Source organism: Sorex fumeus, unplaced genomic scaffold, assembly GCF_029834395.1.
Source record: "Sorex fumeus unplaced genomic scaffold, SorFum_2.1 ptg000002l, whole genome shotgun sequence".
Classification (NCBI taxonomy): domain Eukaryota; kingdom Metazoa; phylum Chordata; class Mammalia; order Eulipotyphla; family Soricidae; genus Sorex; species Sorex fumeus.
Genome location: NW_026606059.1, coordinates 57093282 through 57111952, shown reverse-complemented (window position 1 = coordinate 57111952; position 18671 = coordinate 57093282). Strand labels below are relative to the sequence as shown.

Here is an 18671-nt window from a genome sequence, read left to right as displayed (position 1 = left end):
CCAGAATATCTTCTTTCCATTCTGTTGTCTGTCAGTGTCTCAAAAGACATTAGAGGTCCTTAGTCTTCCCCCTCTTTTTACGCTTTTACTCACTATAATATCCTTTACCAAGGAGTCTTAGGTGTCTGCTTGATATCGCCTCAAACAGAGAACTCACCCCCACATAGTTTGGCCCATTTCGCTGTTGAGACAGCATCAATGTGGAGTGTCAATTCTTAATTTCTGTCATGAATAAAGGCAGAACACATGCAGAATGATTAAAATAGCAAAGAAAAGAATATATATGTATATATGTGTATATATACATAATGTCCTACTAGCTACTGCTTGTGGGTCCAAATCCTATTTCTTAGAATAACAGCAAGAAATACTAATATTAATTGAGCATCTAGTATGTTCTCATGGCCTTACATTTACTGCCTCAATTAACAGAAGGACTGCAAAGTTCAGAGAGGCAAAGTGCCCTGTTCAAAATAAAGTAGACAGTTCTGGGGTCGGAGAACAGGCATTTCGTTAGTGCATTCCCTTTATGTTAGCACAGATCTTCACTGCATTCTAAGACCTAAATGAGTAGGAATACATGATGCCCCACTACTTTTCTCACTTTTCTCCAGGAGGGCAGGACACTTCCTCAGGGAAGGGGCATCTTTGCAGCTCACTCTCCTTTCTGCTCTACCCTTTCTTTGTTCCTCCAACTCCAAACTCCAAGGGTTGCCATCATCACCCTAAATGGCTCAAGGGCAGGACTTCCCTGAACTGTGTCTCTCCATTCTTCCACATGGAGTCAGACTCTTCTACCCTCAACTTCAGGAAGTGATTCCCCAAGGAGGCCTTCTGAGTGTGAGAACACTCCAGTCATCTGTTTGAGACAGTGGACTAGAGCCCTTTGCTGGTATGAGGAGGCTCCAATTAGTTGAATAACAAAATGAACATAGTATCTCACATTCTGGACAACTTATCATGTGTCAGTTTAGTGGCACATTTGTAGTTTGACCTTCCCCCAACCCCCAACTCTCAGGAAATGATTGTGAAGTCCGTGGGCCCCACAAGGTGGCTTATGTGAGGTGGAGAGGAGAGAGATAGCCACTTTCTCCCCATCCATCATTGCTACCCTGGGACTCAAGCTGGAGCAAGGAATTGCTCTTTGCAAGAAAAGAAAGCCAGTTCTAGGCCTTACTCAGGCTTCACAGATCTTGTCCTATCTCACAGAAAAAAAATTTCAGAAATAAACTAGCAGTGACATAAAAACAGATTTTATTTGGAGACTCTTGAGGAAGGGGAAAAGGGTGAGAAAGGGAGAGAGAATAATGTACTTAAGAGAGAATGCGGACTTCTCCAAAGGCGAAGAGAGCCCCAGTAAACATCTCAAGAGGGGAGTTGCGGGCAACACATGTGCTCGAGAACTATCTGTTCTTGGCTATGTAAACACATGCAGCACCTGGGCTTGGGCAGCACATGTGTGCACTTCCTTTGTTCAAGTTGGCTTTGTAGGGTTTTCCCAGGCTGCCTGTGTGGGATTTCTAGCTAGGTAAGAGTCCATTGCTAGGTTGGATGCCAATGGGGTAGACTTGGGAGTGGTTGATGGTCCTCTTTGGAATTCCTTTCTTTGGCCTTTGTTCATCCTGCAGCTTCTCTTGGAGGGGGGTCCAGCCTTCTCTGGGTCTGTTGGTGAAGTCTTATTAGGCTCTCACAAGGTGGGCTCTTTGTAGGCTTGGAGCTATTGGTTTTATTACTTCCTAGAAATTTCATTTCTGACCTTTCTGCCTACTTCAGTTGGTATTCTTGTCCTTGGGAATAGGCGGGGGTGGGGGAGGGGTGTTTGCACTGAAGTGAGTTATCTGTATGTGGGAACAGGCAGACTTGGGCTGATCATGGGTTAGAGCTGGGCTTCAAAATCAACATAAACCAGATGCTCATAGATGTGTGACCTCAGAAACAGCCTCTATCTCTGAGCCTTTGTTTCCCATCTGTAAGATCATTTGGAGAAAGTAGTACTGTAGCACTGTCCTCCCGTTGTTCACTGAGAGACTTGTTGTTACTGTTTTGGGCATATTGAATACGCCACAGGGAGCTTGCCAGGCTCTGCCGTGTGGGTAGGATTGTTACTAGGTGAGGCCCCGGTTGTAGCTGCTGTGATCAACATAAATAATGTCAGTTTGGAGTGCCTGGCACAAGTAAGTAAAGAGGAAGGGAGAAATGACATTATTATTATGTAAGTTCTGCTCTAGGCCAGAGGTTTCCAAATTTATTTGGCCACTTTTTATGAAAAAAAATTACTCAGTAATCCCTGGGAATAAGCATAAAGGACTCCCAATTGTTCCCCAATTACTCCTTTCCCCTTGGTTTGTTCCAGTACCCCTTAAAGGGAGGTATCACCCTATTTGGGAAACACTGACCTAAGTGGACCTTATAATTCCTGTTCAAGTGGCATTCTGGTTGTTTCTGTGAAAATAGAGCTATCTGAAAAGCTTGTTGGGTTATTAGGATGCTTGTCTTTTGACATCTTCCCCCCATACCCCATCTTGGAAGGATGTGGAAACAGGTTGGATTCTGTGTGTGTGTGTGTGTGTGTGTGTGTGTGTGTGTGTGTGTGTATGCATTTTCTTTTAACTTATCTGAAAAACTCAAAGTTAAAGTTTCTGTTACTGTGTGACTTAATTTTTCTTCTTCCTTTCAGAAAGAAAATATTTGGACTGAAGAAGAAGAAGAATAAAGCAGAAAAGGGATTATTCCTAGCCAACAAGTCTGCCCAAGGTGAGGTTATATGTGTGTTAAGGGAGAGGTAGGGTGCATACCTCTTCCCTGGGGCCCTGCAGGCCTCACAGAATGGACTCCCTCTTGGATAGGGATGGGTTTCAATCTCTATGGAAGGGAAGCAGGAAATGTCCTCTGGCAAATCCTCAGTGTGAGCCCAACGTCACCCACTTCAGAGCACCTATTCATCTAGACATTGGGCAAATCAAGGGTGGGGCAGATTCCCACGAGACTATGGAGGCACCCCATGAAAGAACAATGATAGGGTTCAAACCTCCACTTATGTCCAAGTGGACCCTGTGATCAGTATCTCAGCCACTAACTCTCACACACTGAGAGTTGTCTATTGTCTGATAGAGATATATGGATATCTGAGGTCATCTCCATGGCCCTGAGAGAATCAAGGCATAAAAGAAAGGATGGCAGCTATGTCACATGTTGGTGAAGGGAGCCCAATGAATATTGGTGCCCCCAGCCCTACTGTCTGATAATCCAAGTGTTCCTGTGAAGATTTTTGTAAGCTCCAATGAAAAAAGAAAAATTACCATTAATTTACTTGGAAAATTCTTTGAGCTTTTATAGACACATGGAGACATTAGCTGGGCAGCACTGATGGCAGCCAGTTTGTTTTCTGGTCATTCCTAAACCAAAATGATGCAGTGGATTTGATTTCCTCTTCACCTCCCTCATTATCTTAGGGATGTGTGTGAGTGTGTGTGTGTGTGTGTGTGTGTGTGTGTGTGTGTGAGTGTGTGTCTGTGGTGGGAAGCATTCCTTGATATTTCCTGAAAACCTTATGCCCTCCCTAACGCCATTCCTTGTCCTCAGGAAAACCTGACCTTGTTAGTGGAAAATATGGAAACTAATTCACTAAACTTACTATTCGTATGTTGTTAGTTTCTATTCCAGTCATCCTTGTATAGAATAGAGAGTGTTGTGTTTTAAGGGGAGACAAAGCTTAACATTTAATACAAGTATTATTTGTTCTGTTACTTTGAAGATATCAGGGAGTGAGTGGAAAAGACTTTGCGTCTTTCCTGATCTCCCTGAAACTATGACCGAGTGGTAGGTCGTGGTGACCCAAGGTTGAAGAAAATACAGTTCCTTCCCTTAAGAACTTCGTGAAAAATGATATTTATGACATATTTAATAATCCTCTGGTGTTTTTAACTTGATATGCATCACTCGTGACTCTGTTATTTTTAGGGGGTGTTGGGTCACACCCAGCGGTGCCGAGGGGTTACTCCTGGCTCCACACTCAAGAATTACTCCTGTTGGTGCTCAAGGGACCATACGGGATGTTAGGAATGGAACCTGGGTTGGTTGCATGCAAGGCAAACACCCAGCTTGCTGTACTATTGCTCAAGCCCGGAGTCCATAGTCATTGTTTCAGAGTCATTTCTGAAATGTAGGGTTTTTTAGCCCTTGTTCTACAGCAGAAGTTGAAAGGAGCTGAGGAACTTTCTCAAAATCACACCAGACTCTTGAGTCTCATTAAATATTAATTTTTTTCCCTTTTTGGGTCACTCCCGGTGATGCTCAGGGGTTACTCCTGGTTCTGCACTCAGGAATTACTCCTGGTGGTGCTCAGGGGACCATATGGGATGCTGGGATTCGAACCTGGGTAGGCCGTGTGCAAGGCAAACGCCCTACCCACTGTGCTATCGCTCCAGCCCCGAGTCTGATTAAATCTTAAACTAGGATCTGGATTTTCCTACCAATGGGATTAGAAGGACCTTGTACTTTGCATCAAGCTCTGCTGTCACCATCATGCAACTCTTAATCATTTCTTAATGTCACTTGTTTTACATTGAGTCCTGCAAACTGAAGCTAGCCTCTCTTCCACTTTATTTAACTGTCTGTGCATTTAGGGCAGTGAGCCATGGGTATTTCCGAAGAGCTGGCTCTGTTGTCTCATTCTAATTAGAGTCTTCATCCCTTTAAAAGCAAACAGGGTGGAGAGGAGTCAAGTGCCTCCTAGAAAGTAAATATCATCCATTCTATAGCCAATAGCTGGCTCTGAAGGAGACTGACAATGTAAAGTCCAAAGAACTTAGAATCCTTTGGTCTATGCTTTATGGACTGACCTGGGAATTTAGGGTTCTACCAGGTAAAATGCCAGGCGAGTCTCAAAGTCTGTGCCTCTTATGTCTATATGTTTTTAGGTCTAGTATTAAGGCCTTAATTTATTAAAATTCCAGTGAACTTATCTATTATTTAGTTGCCCCAGAAATAGTTATTTGATATCTCCGGTTTTCATCTAACCATTCACTTTCTCAAGAGATATAGGAGTGCCCACTGGACTTTGAGTCTATTTGGGTTCTGAGTGGCGGAATGCTGGATGAATGATTGACAGACACTGGAGATTCTAGAACAACATCCCTGTGTGGATTTCTTTCATTTGCTTCTCCAGATCTATTCTCCAACTATCCCCCTGTTCCTTCTCCCAGGAGGCTGATCTCTTTGGGTGCAAGTCTTTTACCCAACGGGGCATCCTAGTAGGAGTTCTGAGGGGGGATGGCGAAGTCAGGGGGTAGAGTGTGTCCCTCAAATGAAAGATGGTTGCTGCTCCTCTCAGGGAAGTCTACTGACTCCAACTTCCTCTCTATCCAGATTTCGATAAGAGGTCTCTCTTCTCATTGGGTGGGGAAGGGGCTCAGGGAAGGAATAGCTTGGCTGCCTGGCACATTAGTCAGCTAAGTAGGTGTCCTGGTTTTTCTAACCCACATCTTTGTAAAGTCCTCCAATCCTGTTCTGAATGGGCCATCGGCTACCTATTCTATCTATCTATTCTGTTGGATGAAAACACCATCTCCCAAGCTGAGAAGGGAAAACCTGTGGAATCAATTTATTATCTGCACATGGAAAAAATTTTAAACCCTTGTAGTTTGATTTCCTATCACAAGTGACTTATAATATTTCTGAAAAAAAATCATCACAAACTGGGTGATTTCAAACAATCCAGATTTTTTTGCTTTCAATAGTGATGGAAGCAAGAAATTTATAATAACTCCCTGGGTCAGGAACTGGTGGTTGGTCATGCTTCCTTCCCTCAGAAGAATCTGTTTCCTGCCTCTTCCATCTCCTGATCGTTGAACACGAAGTTATTTGGTTGTGGCAATATTTAGCCCCGGCTCTTTTTGCTGCTCACAAGGCATTCCTCTTTACTTCTGTGAACTCCCCTTCTAAGAATACATATGAGATGCATGTCGAAAGTAGACTATGGACTGAACATGTTTGCCACTCAATGCCTCTTTTGCAGACCACAACACCCAAAAGGAGAGAGAGAACACAGGGGATTGCCCTGCCACAGAGACAGGGGGGATGGGGGGAAGGGGGTGGGAAGGATATTATCCATGGTGGTGGAAAATGGGCACTGGTGGAGGGATGGGTATCTGATCATTGTATAATTGAAACCAAAGCACAAAAAATTGTAAATCTACAACTGTAAAAAAAATAAAATAAAGGGAAAAAAAGAATACATATGATCACTGTGAGCATGCAGTGCTGTAATCCAGGGTAATTGCCCCCTATTCACGTTATTAATAATATCTGCAAAAATCCCACTTTCAGATGAGGTCATAATTCAGGTACCTAGGACCTTGGACCCACTAACATTCGGAAACATTATTTGTCCCATTACAATTTACTACTCAAAATTGGCCCTCACACAACCCAGATGAAGAAAACCAAAGGCTCACCCAGAAAATGGTGAACTCCTCAGCAAAGGAGAAGCTACAGAAGAATGTATTAGGTTATAAAGGAACCATCAATGGTGCAAGGCTCTCCTTGTCCAGATGAATTTTTCTGTATTCAAGGCTCCAGGAAAAAACATTTGAGAGAATTGTATACAAGTTCCTCCCAAAAGCTATTTCAGGGCTGGCACCTCAAACCTGTGTTCTCCCACAAACACATACCTCACTTTTTAATCTCCACTCTGGAGAAGTCCATTTCTCTTTGAACACATATTCCTCTTTTTCTCCTGTTACACTGACTAAGCAAGTTTCATTCATTAAAAACTATCTTGCTTCACACACACAAAAACAAACAAACAAACAAAATTGGCCTTCAGTGGAGTGGGTATAGAAGAAGGCAAATGACAAATGGGGAGAAAGAGGTTCTGTTGGTGGTAATTTGAGTGTGTTTCATTGATGCTGTGTCATCCCAGGAGCCAGGAATTGGGTGCTTATTTTTTGACCAATTATAAATACCAAGTCAATAAAAGCCAATGTAGCATGTAAGAGAATGGGTTCTCAGATAGCAGAAATAGACTCGCCTGGGAATTTGTGGCTGCAAATGCAGAATGGAGGGCCCATCCCGGCATTCTTAAATTGCAATCTGCATTTCAGAAGCATCCCAAGTGACTCTTCTGCATGCTGAATTTTGCTAATGAAGTTCATAGGGACTGAAATACTTGCCAAAAGTCTTACTGAAATAAGGCTGAGCCTTGTAAGAAAATCTTTAAATTTTGTTCTGTTTGTTTCTGGACCTCACTCAGCGATACTCAAGGATTACTCCTGGTTCTGCACTCAGAAATCACTCACTCCTTGGCCATGCTCCAGAGAACCCTATGGGATACTGGGATTGAACCTGGGTTCTTATCTACTGTAGTATCTCTCTGGCCCTGTAGATGTATAAATCCAGTTTTCTTTCTACAATGCCAAGCAAATAAATGCAGAAGGTTTTTGTTTTGGTTTGTTTTTTAGGCTACACTCAGCAGTGGTCAGAACTTACTCCTGGCTCTGTGCTCAGGGATCATTCCTGGTGGTGCTGAAGAGATTGTATATATTTGATCCTGGGTGGGTGACATGCAAGGCAAATATCATGTCCACTGTACTATTGCTCCAGCCCCACAATATGCATTTTTTAAAAGAAAAATTATTACTTATATCACTTATCATCCCGTTGCTCATCGATTTGCTTGAGCAGGCACCAGTAATGTCTCCATCCGTTCCTGTAATGTGCTAGTTTACCCCAATGGTGTCTGCTCGCTCCAGGAAGACGAATAGCATCAAACCATTCGTTCAGGATCTTGATGAAGAAGTCCAACCATCTCATAGAAAAATTAAGATAGTTTTAATCTACCTTAATAGATTTAAGTTTTTATTTATTTGACAAAAAAAGACATTATACTTGACTTTTCTGTCTGGTAGGAACAGTTCTATGTGGCCTTATCCCATGCCAAGCAGAGTCAGGGCTCAGTCAGTGTAGGTCCTGCCTATAACATTTCTTTTCCTTTGTTTGCTTCTTCTTTAGGTGGCCAAAGTGAAGCAGAAGCCCCTCAAGAAGGTCCTTCTCAGCAGGAAGGACCAAGAGCAGATTCTACTTATGATGATGCCTCTGTCCCGCCTGCCCCTTCAGCCCCTCCAAAGAGAAGGTACAGTGTTGGTTCATGCAGCCAGTACACACTCAGGGAGAGTCTTCATTTGTGGGGACGCCGTTAGGCTCTGGGAGAGAGAAGAACACCAAGACACTCTCTCCAAGATCCAAAGGTCCAGATAGGAAGACAGAGTCTCTGGCCCTTCTTCTATTTACATGGCAGTGCTGGTCTTTTCAGACCTATCAACTGTCGTTCCTAGTTCTCTAAGCTCTGAGTCTTAAATCCCCTGACTTAAGTCCCTCATAGCAAGAAAAGATAGATTTGGAAGCTGTTGCTCCCCTGCTCTTTTATTCACCAAAGCGCAAGATATTTTAGCATTGTTTGTCCCAAATAAGATGACAGTTCTCATACTGTGCAGAAAACAATAGCTTTCTGTGTATAGTTTACTGTATTGGTTAGTTTCTGATAATTTACATACACAATTGCTTAAAATAATAAGCATTTATGGTGACTGAAGAAACTATGATTCATAGTTAGATAGTTTTATTGAAGCCATGTTGCCACAGATATGTCATTGATGTGACTGTCAACTTGGTAACATGACTGATTTTTAGTTTAAGGATTTCCTGGTGAGAGAGGTTGGTCTAGAATGACTTTAACTGGTGTTGGTACAAGAGTGGAGACAGCAGGTCTCTGTTCTCCTGCCCGTGATTTCTTTCTTCTACTCAGAGCTGTTACTAAGGATAAAGAAAATTAGGATTCACTGAGTGGCAGATCCTGGTTTGTTACACTGGACTCTTGGAAAATGACAGTGTATTTATATAAAGGGGAAGGGGGTATAGGAGGCAGGTGGAAATCAGAGGGGAGAGCTCAGAGGCCATCCCTGAATACATGGAAATATTTACTTCAAGATCTTCCCCTACAATGTACCGAGGCAACCACCCGCAAGCCCCTGAATGGGAATTTCAATTATTTTTATCCTTCAAGGGATCCCTTCCCAGTAATTTTATTAAGACAATAGCACTGACAGGGGAAGCAAGAGAGCAAGGAGGAGTAGCTGTTTTTCTTTCTCTTAGGTCAGCACTTTATCCATCAGTTGACTATTAAACAAATTAAAGCTGAATTCAAAACTGACCTTTGCAAGAAGATTTTGTTGTTTGTTCTTGTCTCAGGGATTTTCTCTTCTCTGAACTTCTATTGTTTTTTTTTTTCTATGACACATTTAACACTTGTTAGTCTCTCTTTATATGCGATGTCTTTTCCCTCAGGTAGTTAATTCTATAAAGGCCAAAAATGATGACTTAATTCATCCTCAGTTTTTTTTTTCTGAGACTAGTGGAGTTTTGGCATATTAAATGAGTGACACAAATTTGGCATTTTACTTTTTGATGTCTATATTTTCCTATATGCATTTATCTCCCTTAATCCTCAGAGCCGCCCTGTGTGGTAGACATTATAATTTCACCTTCAAGAGAGGAAATTAAGGCTAATGGCAAAAAATTCTAATTTGAATCCATCAAACTTCAAAGACTGGAACTTTTATCAGTTTTCTCTGTATCTACTAGATTGGATTGTAATCAGCAGAAAGGGAATGACGTCGAATGCAGGATGGTACTGTTAGAAGACAATAGGGCAATCCAATAGTATCTCAGGCTCAATTCATTTCATACCTGCCGCTGCTACTATGGCAACAGGGATTTTTCATCTCCCCCTTTAATCTGATTTCTAAATGCCCAGGTGTTACACATCCGTTTTCAATTATGTAAGGTAATCCAGACAAGTGAAGTCTCATGAAATGTGAAAACTTAGTGAGAAGCCTTGTTGGTCAGTTCTTCCAATTTTCTCTTTTTTTTATCAATTCTCTCCAAAGCACCTATGGAATTCAGACTTGTTATAGCTACTAGAAATAGCAATGTGATTATCTCAATAGAATCAGACAGAAGAAGGAAGAAATTTTGTCACTGCCATGCTGAAACCTCTCAGATTTTAGTTCTGTGAAGTTAAAAAAAAAGGCATGAACCTAATAATCATACTGGTATTAAAAGTTGATATTTCGTTCTGCCAGACTTGGGTAAAACTTTGACATGAATACATCATAAATTGTAACAATCATCTCTTGTTAGGTAAGTGCTATTAGTTTTTTTTCTTTTTTGCATTTTGGGTCATACCCAGCGATGCTCATGGGGTTACTCCTGGCTCTGCACAGAGGATTTATTCCTGGCAGTGCTTGGGGGACCATATGGGATACTGGGGATCAAACCCAGGTTGGCCACATGCAAGGCAAATGCCCTACCCTCTGTACTATCGCTCCGGCCCCTTATGCACTATTAATTCCATTTGTAAGTGATTAGGAAGTAGGGAAACTAAGTCATGCAAACTAGGTCATTTTGCATTTGTTCTTATTTCTCCCAGAGATGCAGAGAATACATGATATGAACAAAAGCTAGGGGGGGATGGGGGGATGGGGGTGGGAGGGATATTATCCATTTATCCATGGTGGTGAAAAACGGGCACTGGTGGAGGGATGGGTATCTGATCATTGTATAATTGAAACCCAAGCACAAAAAATTGTAAATCTACAACTGTAAAAAAAAATAAAAATAAAAAAAAATAAAAAGAAATTTAAAAAAATTAAAAAAATTGCCAGGGAAAATATAAACAGAGACTATGGATTTGGTATATGTTCTTAACTTGATGAGACATATTGCTTTCTCTTAATAGGTCCAAACTGTTAACTAAGATTCATGATGGGGAAGTCAGATCCCAAAATTATCAAGTAAGTTACTGACACCTCCTTGCACCCAGTTCTTCTTGTGTGAAAACACAGGGGGGACCCAGAGTGGCTGATTTGTGTTGTATGCAGATCTCCATAACCATCACGGAGGCCCGCCAGCTGGTGGGTGAGAACATTGACCCTGTGGTGATCATCGAAGTTGGGGATGAGAAGAAGCAGAGCACAGTGAAGGAAGGCACCAACAGCCCCTTTTACAACGAAGTAAGTCTTAGAGGCCACCAATACCTTCTTCCTCAACACTGTCTTCACTCTGTGCTCTTCTCGGTCTAATAGAAAACTATGACTGTTTCCTGTTTTTTGTTTTAAGCCCATGGGTAACTCCCTGAGTCTTCTCATCAACAGTCCAATGGCATCTAACAAAATAATCATGAAAAAGGATGGAAGAAATTCTTCCTCAAGGCGGGAGGTGTAGTGCAGTGGGTAATGTGTTTGGCTTGCATGCAGCTGACTCAGGCTACATACCTGACACCCTTTTCAGTTCCCATAGCCTGAGCTCAGCAATAGTTTCCTAACCACAGAGCAAGAAGTAAGCCCTGAGCACAGCCATGAGAGGCCCCAAAGACAAGAAAGAAAGAAAGAAAGAAAGAAAGAAAGAAAGAAAGAAAGAAAGAAAGAAAGAAAGAAGAAGAGAGGGAGGGAGGGAGGGAGGGAGGGAGGGAGGAAGGAAGGAAGGAAGGAAGGAAGGAAGGAAGGAAGGAAGGAAGGAAGGAAGGAAGGAAGGGAGAAGGGAGGAAAGAGAGAAAGAAAGAGAGAAGGGAAGGAAGGAAGGAAGGAAGGAGAGAGAAAGAGAGAGAAAGAGAGAGAGAAGGAAGGAAAGAGAGAAAGAGAGAAAGGAACAGAGGAAGGAAGGAAGGAAGGAAGGAAGAAAGAAAGAAAGAAAGAAAGAAAGAAAGAAAGAAAGAAGAAAGAGAAGGAAGGAAAGAGAGAAAGAAAGAGAGAAAGGGAGGGAGGAAGGAAGGAAGGAAGAAAGAGAGAAGGAAGGAAAGAAAGAAAGAAAGAGAGAAAGGGAGGGAGGAGGAAGGAAGGAAGGAAGGAAGGAAGGAAGGAATTTCTTCTGATTTAAAATTTACTGACATATTTCCAATAGGCCTCTTTCTCTCATTTCTTATAAGCTCATCTTCATCTCTTATAAACTCTGGGTTTATAGTTAATAAATCTGTGGTATGTTGGTTAGAGAGGAGATAACGAGATTTTTGCATATCAGAGACAAAGGGTATTTAATTATTATTTTTTAAACAGGCATGCTGTATTGGGAAGTATAACAGTCATTTATTTAAATGGTATAAAAACTTGCTTGTAAGGTAAAACATCAAAGAGATATAAAATACTCAACACACGTACATTTTCTTTTTAAAATCAAACTACTGGGGTTGGAGCAATAGTGAAGCAGGTAGGTGTTTTCCCTTGCATGCAGCCAACTCACGTTAGAACCCCACCATCCTTTATGACCCCCCCAGCATCACCAGGAGTAACTGCTGAGCACAGAGCCTGGAGCAACCCCTGAGTATGACTGGTTATGACCAAAGTCCCTCCTATCTCCAAAAATAAAATTAAAAGACTACACAGTTAAAATGTTAAAAAAGTGTATCTACAATGAGTATAAAATGACAAATAGTCATTGTCAATGTGCTCTTCTGATCTTGAATCCAAATCCTTCCTGGATGCAGTCATTTCTTACTAGGATGCAGTAAATTCCCCTTCTTGGATGCAGTCATTCTTACTAGGAGTTTGTGTGTTTCTCCAGAGATAGTGTAGATTTGTATTAGGATCAAGGGGTTAGGAAGATAGGACAAGTAGAGCTCATGCTTTGCATGTTGGAACCCTGGGTTTGATCCCCATCACTGCCTGGCATCGAAGCACCAGTGGGAGTGATTTCTGAGTATCACTGGTTATGGCTTTAAAAAACAAAACAAAACCTCAAAGAACCAAACACAAGCAAAACGAAAAAAAGCAAAACAAAATAAATATTGAGCCAAAAGGTAGCATTGTAAGCACACTATCTTGGAAGTTAATCTTTTTCACTATGACAATAGCATAACTTGGAGATTAGTCTACTAGTCTATTTCTTAATATAATATATATGTATGTTCTGAGATATGTGTGTGTGTCTTTTAGAGCATACCTCTCCATTTTATTCTCACCTCATTACAGTAGAGTTGTATTATGTTCCTCTCCCACCCAATTTCCTAAACTGGTCAATCTCTGATGGATGAATATTTTAGTAATTGTCCTCTACCTATAAAATATTATACTAATATTTATCTTGCTAAATGGGGCAGAAAGGATACATACGTAAAATTTTGATGTAGCCCAGTTTCTCTCCAACGAGTTAAAAAATTAAATTCCACCCAACAGTAGTGTCTAAGAGTTTTTGTTTTCCCATAGGCACTTGTCACCATGAATAATCAAAAATGCAGTAAACTCTTCATTATTTTCCTAATGGGAGTGGTAATTGAAAAAGAAGGCAAGGAGAGCATAAGTAATGAAATCACCAGAAAGTAGGAGTCCCACTTGAACTGTTAATGTCTTTTCTCTTTATCACTCTGCCTCTGAGCCTTTGGCTAGGCATAAAAGTGACTGTTTTCTCCTTCCTGTGTTACTCTCCACTTATTGCTACATCTTCTGCCATGGGTTAAATGATGTCCACGAAAATGCTTTAAACTGCAAACCTCTATAGACTCATAATTAGTATAATTAGCATTCGCTTTATGCACCTAAGTCCTGAATTGAAAAGATATTAAACTCTACCAAATGGAATCAGCAGCAAAACCAAGAAAAAATGTCAAAACTGAAGGAACGATTTTTGTCACAGTGGAAATAAAAATGCTTTTCCAAACCTATGACTTCTCAGATGTTGACAGAACCAATTAAAACCCTGAGTAGCATTGACAAGAATTTTAAGAAATGACCATTTTCACATCCTGTCACTGGAAATGTAAGATAGCATATGCTCTTTGAAAAGAAATTTCATATTACCTACTAAAGGCACATAGTTATGAACCAACATCTTCACTTCTCAGCTTTTTTTTATTGCTTTTTTGCTTTTTGGGTCACACCCAGCGATGCTCAGCGGTTACTCCTAGCTCTGCATTCAGGAATTACTCCTGGTGGTGCTCGGGGAACCATATGGGATGCTGGGAATTGAACCTGGGTTGGCCACGTGCAAGGCAAATGCCCTACCTGTTGTACTATTGCTCCAGCCCCTCAGATCCATTTTAAAAGAAAACTTACATAGGTTCTGTGCCAGTGTATGCATATGTTTTCTTCCAACACCCAAAAGGAGAGAGAGAACAGAGGGGAATGCCCTGCCACATAGGCAGGGTGGAATGGGGAGGATGGGGGGTGGGAGGGATACTGGGATCCGTGGTGGTGGGAAATGGGCACTAGTCGAGGGATGGGTATTTGATCATTGTATAATTGAAACCCAAGCACAAAATTTGTAAGTCTACAACTGTACTTCATGGTGTCTCACTAATAAAATTTTTTTAAAAAATTAGAAATCAGTTAAATAGTTTTCAGAGGAGGATGGTCAATCAATGAATGAGACAGTCATGCTGTGACTCATTGTGTAACAACTAGAATAAAAGAGGTCTAGACTGAGGGTTCTTGGATAGAAGTCTGGAATGCAAGATCTGAATGAACTAAATGTTTTTCAGTACTTTGTCTTCGATTTCATTGGACCCCAAGTGCATCTTTTCGACAAGATCATCAAAATCTCAGTAAGTACATCATTAGAGGGTACGGATTAGAGGGATTCCAGGCAATAGGAATTCTCTGAATGGCTCAGCCTACTAGGAATGAAAAGACTTAGGAGGGTAATTGCAAGTGGGGGAGTTTGAAACCAATAGGATAGAATCTGAAATAAACAGTGCCAAGGAGTTTGGGAAACAAATCTACTAAAGAAAATCTCTGCTTCTTGGAAGCAAGAAAGTTACTATCAAACCATCCTGAAGAAAATCTCTGCTTTGAAGCACTTTGTAAGGTATTAACAAAGCATCCTAAAATGTTCTAATGTGGGAAGGTAAAATATATGCTTCAAATGACATTTTAAAGCCTTGTCATTTTGAGGCTTCCTTCTTTTTATAAGCAGATGTTTTCCTTCTTTTTATAAGCAGATGTTAGTGTTTCTCTCTTGTAGAAATGTGATATCTATGTGAACGATAATTAATCACATCCTTTTCCCTTCCTGTTTGGATACAAGCAGACAGGAAAAATAATTATTAAAGAACCAAATATACTAGTAACATTGAATCAGAGTCTGATTCAAAGCACATAGTTGTCATTCACCTTCTCCTAGTATAGACCCCAGGAACTCACAGGGTGGAGTCTGCACAGACTCTTCCTCAGCCTTGCTCAGTGAATTCCTGCCTCCACAGAGCAAGTCTGAGGAGTGGAAAACAGAGAAAGCTTCCTGGTCTGTCTGGGGGGTCTTAGCCAGGTGGGCCACCTCACAGAGGACAGGAACAGGCAGGAAAGTGCCACTGTTGAAGCTGCATTTGTCCAACCGAGACAAGGCAAATGGGATCTTATCAATCTCACAGCCCTTGGTAAGAGAAAAGAGAATATGGATGGCAATTTACATCTATCTCTCCAGTCTGGGGATTTATTGCTTTTCCATGGAGAGGAGGCAAGCTGGTGAAGTACAGGGTCTGGGGAAAGTTCTCCCTTCTCAACAGTCCTGAAAGAACTGAACTGTGACATGGGCGGAAGAACATGTCTTCTCAACAGTGACACCAGTTCACGTTAGATCTGTAAGACATGTCTTAGCGAAGACCCTGCCTGTCCTACCCTCTCAATTTCTGTCTTATAAATCACCATCACTGTCTTCCCGTTGTTCATCGATTTACTTGAGCAGGCCCAGCAATGTCTCCATTGTGACACTTGTTACTGTGTTTGACATATTGAATACATCATGGTTAGCTTGCCAGCCTTGCCGTGCAGGCACAACACTCTAGGTAGCTTGCCAGGCTCTCTGAGAGGGGGAAAGGAATCGAACCTGGGTTGGCCAGGTTGTCAGTGTGCAAGGCAAATGCCCTATCCGCCGTGCTATTGTTCCAACCCATACCTTTATATTATTTTATAATTCACCCAATATCGTTAGATATTACATATATTATAGAAAATATGACATATAATCTAAGTTTATAAAGTTATATATAATATCTAGGTTGTATTATATAACCTCTAACTATACCAAACTACAGATATCCTTACATCATATATATTTTTGAGATTGTATTTATTTAGTTCTCTCTATACCTAAATTATAGAAAGAACACAATCTATGAAAGTCCTGCAAGAAGATGTAGGTACAAATAGAATTATAATATCTATAAAAACTTTCCTAGGGGCGCTTGTGGAATGTGACTCTTGAAGAATGAAAAGTTGTCAAGAGCCCCACATTCTTCATGTTTGAATCTCAGTCATGATGACAGGTGGTACAGAATATATTTTGGGCCCTGGGACACTCCTAGGATGCCGTCACATTGTGTAGCTCAGGCAGCCACCTGTCTGAGTACTAGTCAGTTTAGCTCCTAAGGGATGACTGAGCTTCCAGATAACAGTATTAGCTGGTTTTCATATTGTGCCACTGGCAAGTCATGACTGTCCACAGGTCAAATAAATTATTAGGCAAAGCATCAAAGCTGGTGTTGCCTTTTTCACTTTAACTTGGAAGAAGAGGAGCTTGTTTCTCTCTGGAACACCTTCATGGATAGAGACTAGAGGAGCAGCTTGATACAAGCTTTCTGTTAGTCCATGAACTGAAAGTTTTCTCAGAAAAATTCAATACAGGGTAAGGGAGAGGAAGTGTGATAAGCTGATGACACTGGAATAGTCAGTATATAAGGGATTGATAGTGTGAAAATTATCTTCCCTGGTCAGAGGCCCCAGAGCCCAGGCCCCAGGCTCTGTACATGAGATGCACTGGAGTTCCTGTAACTTAATGCTCCACCCCTCTGGGCTGCCTGACATGCTCACGGGATGAATGACTCCTGTGTTATTTAAAGATATTTGAGTTCTGCCTCCTGTCTCATCCACAGGGACAGATGAGAAGAGAGCTGGAGTCAGGCTGTGTTCTCACTCAGTCCTTGGGAAATGGTGTGAATAACTGCAAACAGTGGGTGGGGGTTGGTGCGAGCTATGTGTGGCCTTAAGTATCTCTGCTCAAGTCAAGTTGTCCTTACTTCTCAGCTTCCTACTCCCTTGCCACATAGTCAAAGGAGAAGACTAGAGAGTGAAGAGAGATGTCATTTCTTGAAGTTAATTGAATTTATTGTCTTTTATTTTCTCTGACAAAAGTAACTGGTAGATGGTATTTCGAGTTACAAAAATATTCATCCATCATTCAATTGGCCGATCATTTGCCACTCCACTGAATGTTTATTGAGCACCTGTTTTGAACACAGGCTGTGTAGTGAGTAGAGTAAAGTAGGAGACTAACCTTGGCTCAAGGAACTCATCAAATTTTGTAGTTAGAAGAAAGGTCGCTACCATCCAGCTGGGGCCAGAATTCCTTTCAACCATCTCCATGACTTAGGATTTCTGGGAACGACATAGTTATATACTGGGATGCTCTCTCAGAGAGCCCATTCCATTACTTGGAAGTTTTGTTATAAATATTCACCTTCTGGTGATCTGAAATCTCTTCCTGGTGACTTGGGAACCTACTCTCTTCTAGACGTTAGAGTTTCCAAAGTTAGAGGACATTCAAATTACCATGCATTCTTCCAACAAAACCCCAGTGTTATTATTTTTTTTCTGAATGAAAGTTTGTATGCTCCTGATTCTTCAGCACTTACTTACAGAATCATGTAACTTCTGGATCTGACACCAACTCACTATCTTTATCAGAATGTCTCTATCTTCACAGCATTAACCTCTAAATACACCGCAGTAACTAGATAGCACTCTATTCATTTTTAATATGATGGAATATTAAGGATGGACATAAAATTGTGCTGAATGTTACATGTGATCAAAACTTCTCAAGGCAAAATATGATAAATGATCTGATAAAGTTGTGAGCAAAGTGTTGTGGGTGTTTAGGAGACAAAGGGAAACTTCCTGCTACGAAGTATCAGTTAAGGCTGCTTGGAGAATGTAGCACTTATTCAAGACATCAAAATATGAGCAGCACTCGAGTTTTTGATTAAATGACAGAACAGCACAAAGCAGAAAGCATTTTAGGCACAAAATTTGTGAGGCATTCTTCAAGATGGATTAGCTGAAAACCTGCTAGAAGGAAATAGAAGTAGTACCACTAATATTCTTTACTGCTCTGCAGTTTGGTAACCAAATAACATAGTGTTTTAGACAAAAGGGCAGACAAGTGTCAAGGTCTAGAAACATCTTTGAAGCATTTAAACCCATTTCAAAGATTTTCCTCATGGAGCAGGCTGCTGGGCTTACTAGTCCATCTGCCCTCAGGTCTTTCATCATAAGCTGATTGGAAGTGTGCTGATTGGCTCCTTCAAAGTAGACCTGGGGACTGTGTACAACCAGCCTGGTAAGTAGCATCATTTCTCAACCTCTCTCTCTCACTTGCCTCTGATTTCCTTCATCTGGAAGTCAACTAATAACTGACTTATTCATTTCACCATTCCTTCAGCATTGAGTACTAATTATGCAAGACTGATAATAAATAGCCCTTTTCTTCAAAATGACATCACTGTCACTGTCACTGTCCTCCCATTGTTCATCGATTTGCTTGAGCGGGCCCAGTAACATCTCCATTTTGAGACTTGTTGTTACTGTGTTTGGCATATTGAATATGTCACGGGTAGCTTGCCAGGCTTTGTCGCG

The 18671-nt window shown here is 41.2% G+C and overlaps 1 protein-coding gene across 1 annotated transcript in view; it reads left to right on the top strand.

The window, feature by feature from the left end:
- Positions 1-2690: 2690 nt before the first annotated feature.
- The window catches only part of FER1L6 (fer-1 like family member 6), a gene marked incomplete at its 5' end in the record, with an annotated part of 133327 nt that continues 117346 nt past the window's right edge, over positions 2691-18671 (top strand). Inside the window, 6 exons of the mRNA XM_056111368.1 lie at positions 2691-2754; positions 8011-8131; positions 10796-10850; positions 10938-11069; positions 14525-14587; positions 18297-18375. Coding sequence (XP_055967343.1) covers positions 2691-2754; positions 8011-8131; positions 10796-10850; positions 10938-11069; positions 14525-14587; positions 18297-18375 — 514 coding nt within the window. The remainder of the gene's footprint in view (positions 2755-8010; positions 8132-10795; positions 10851-10937; positions 11070-14524; positions 14588-18296; positions 18376-18671) is intronic.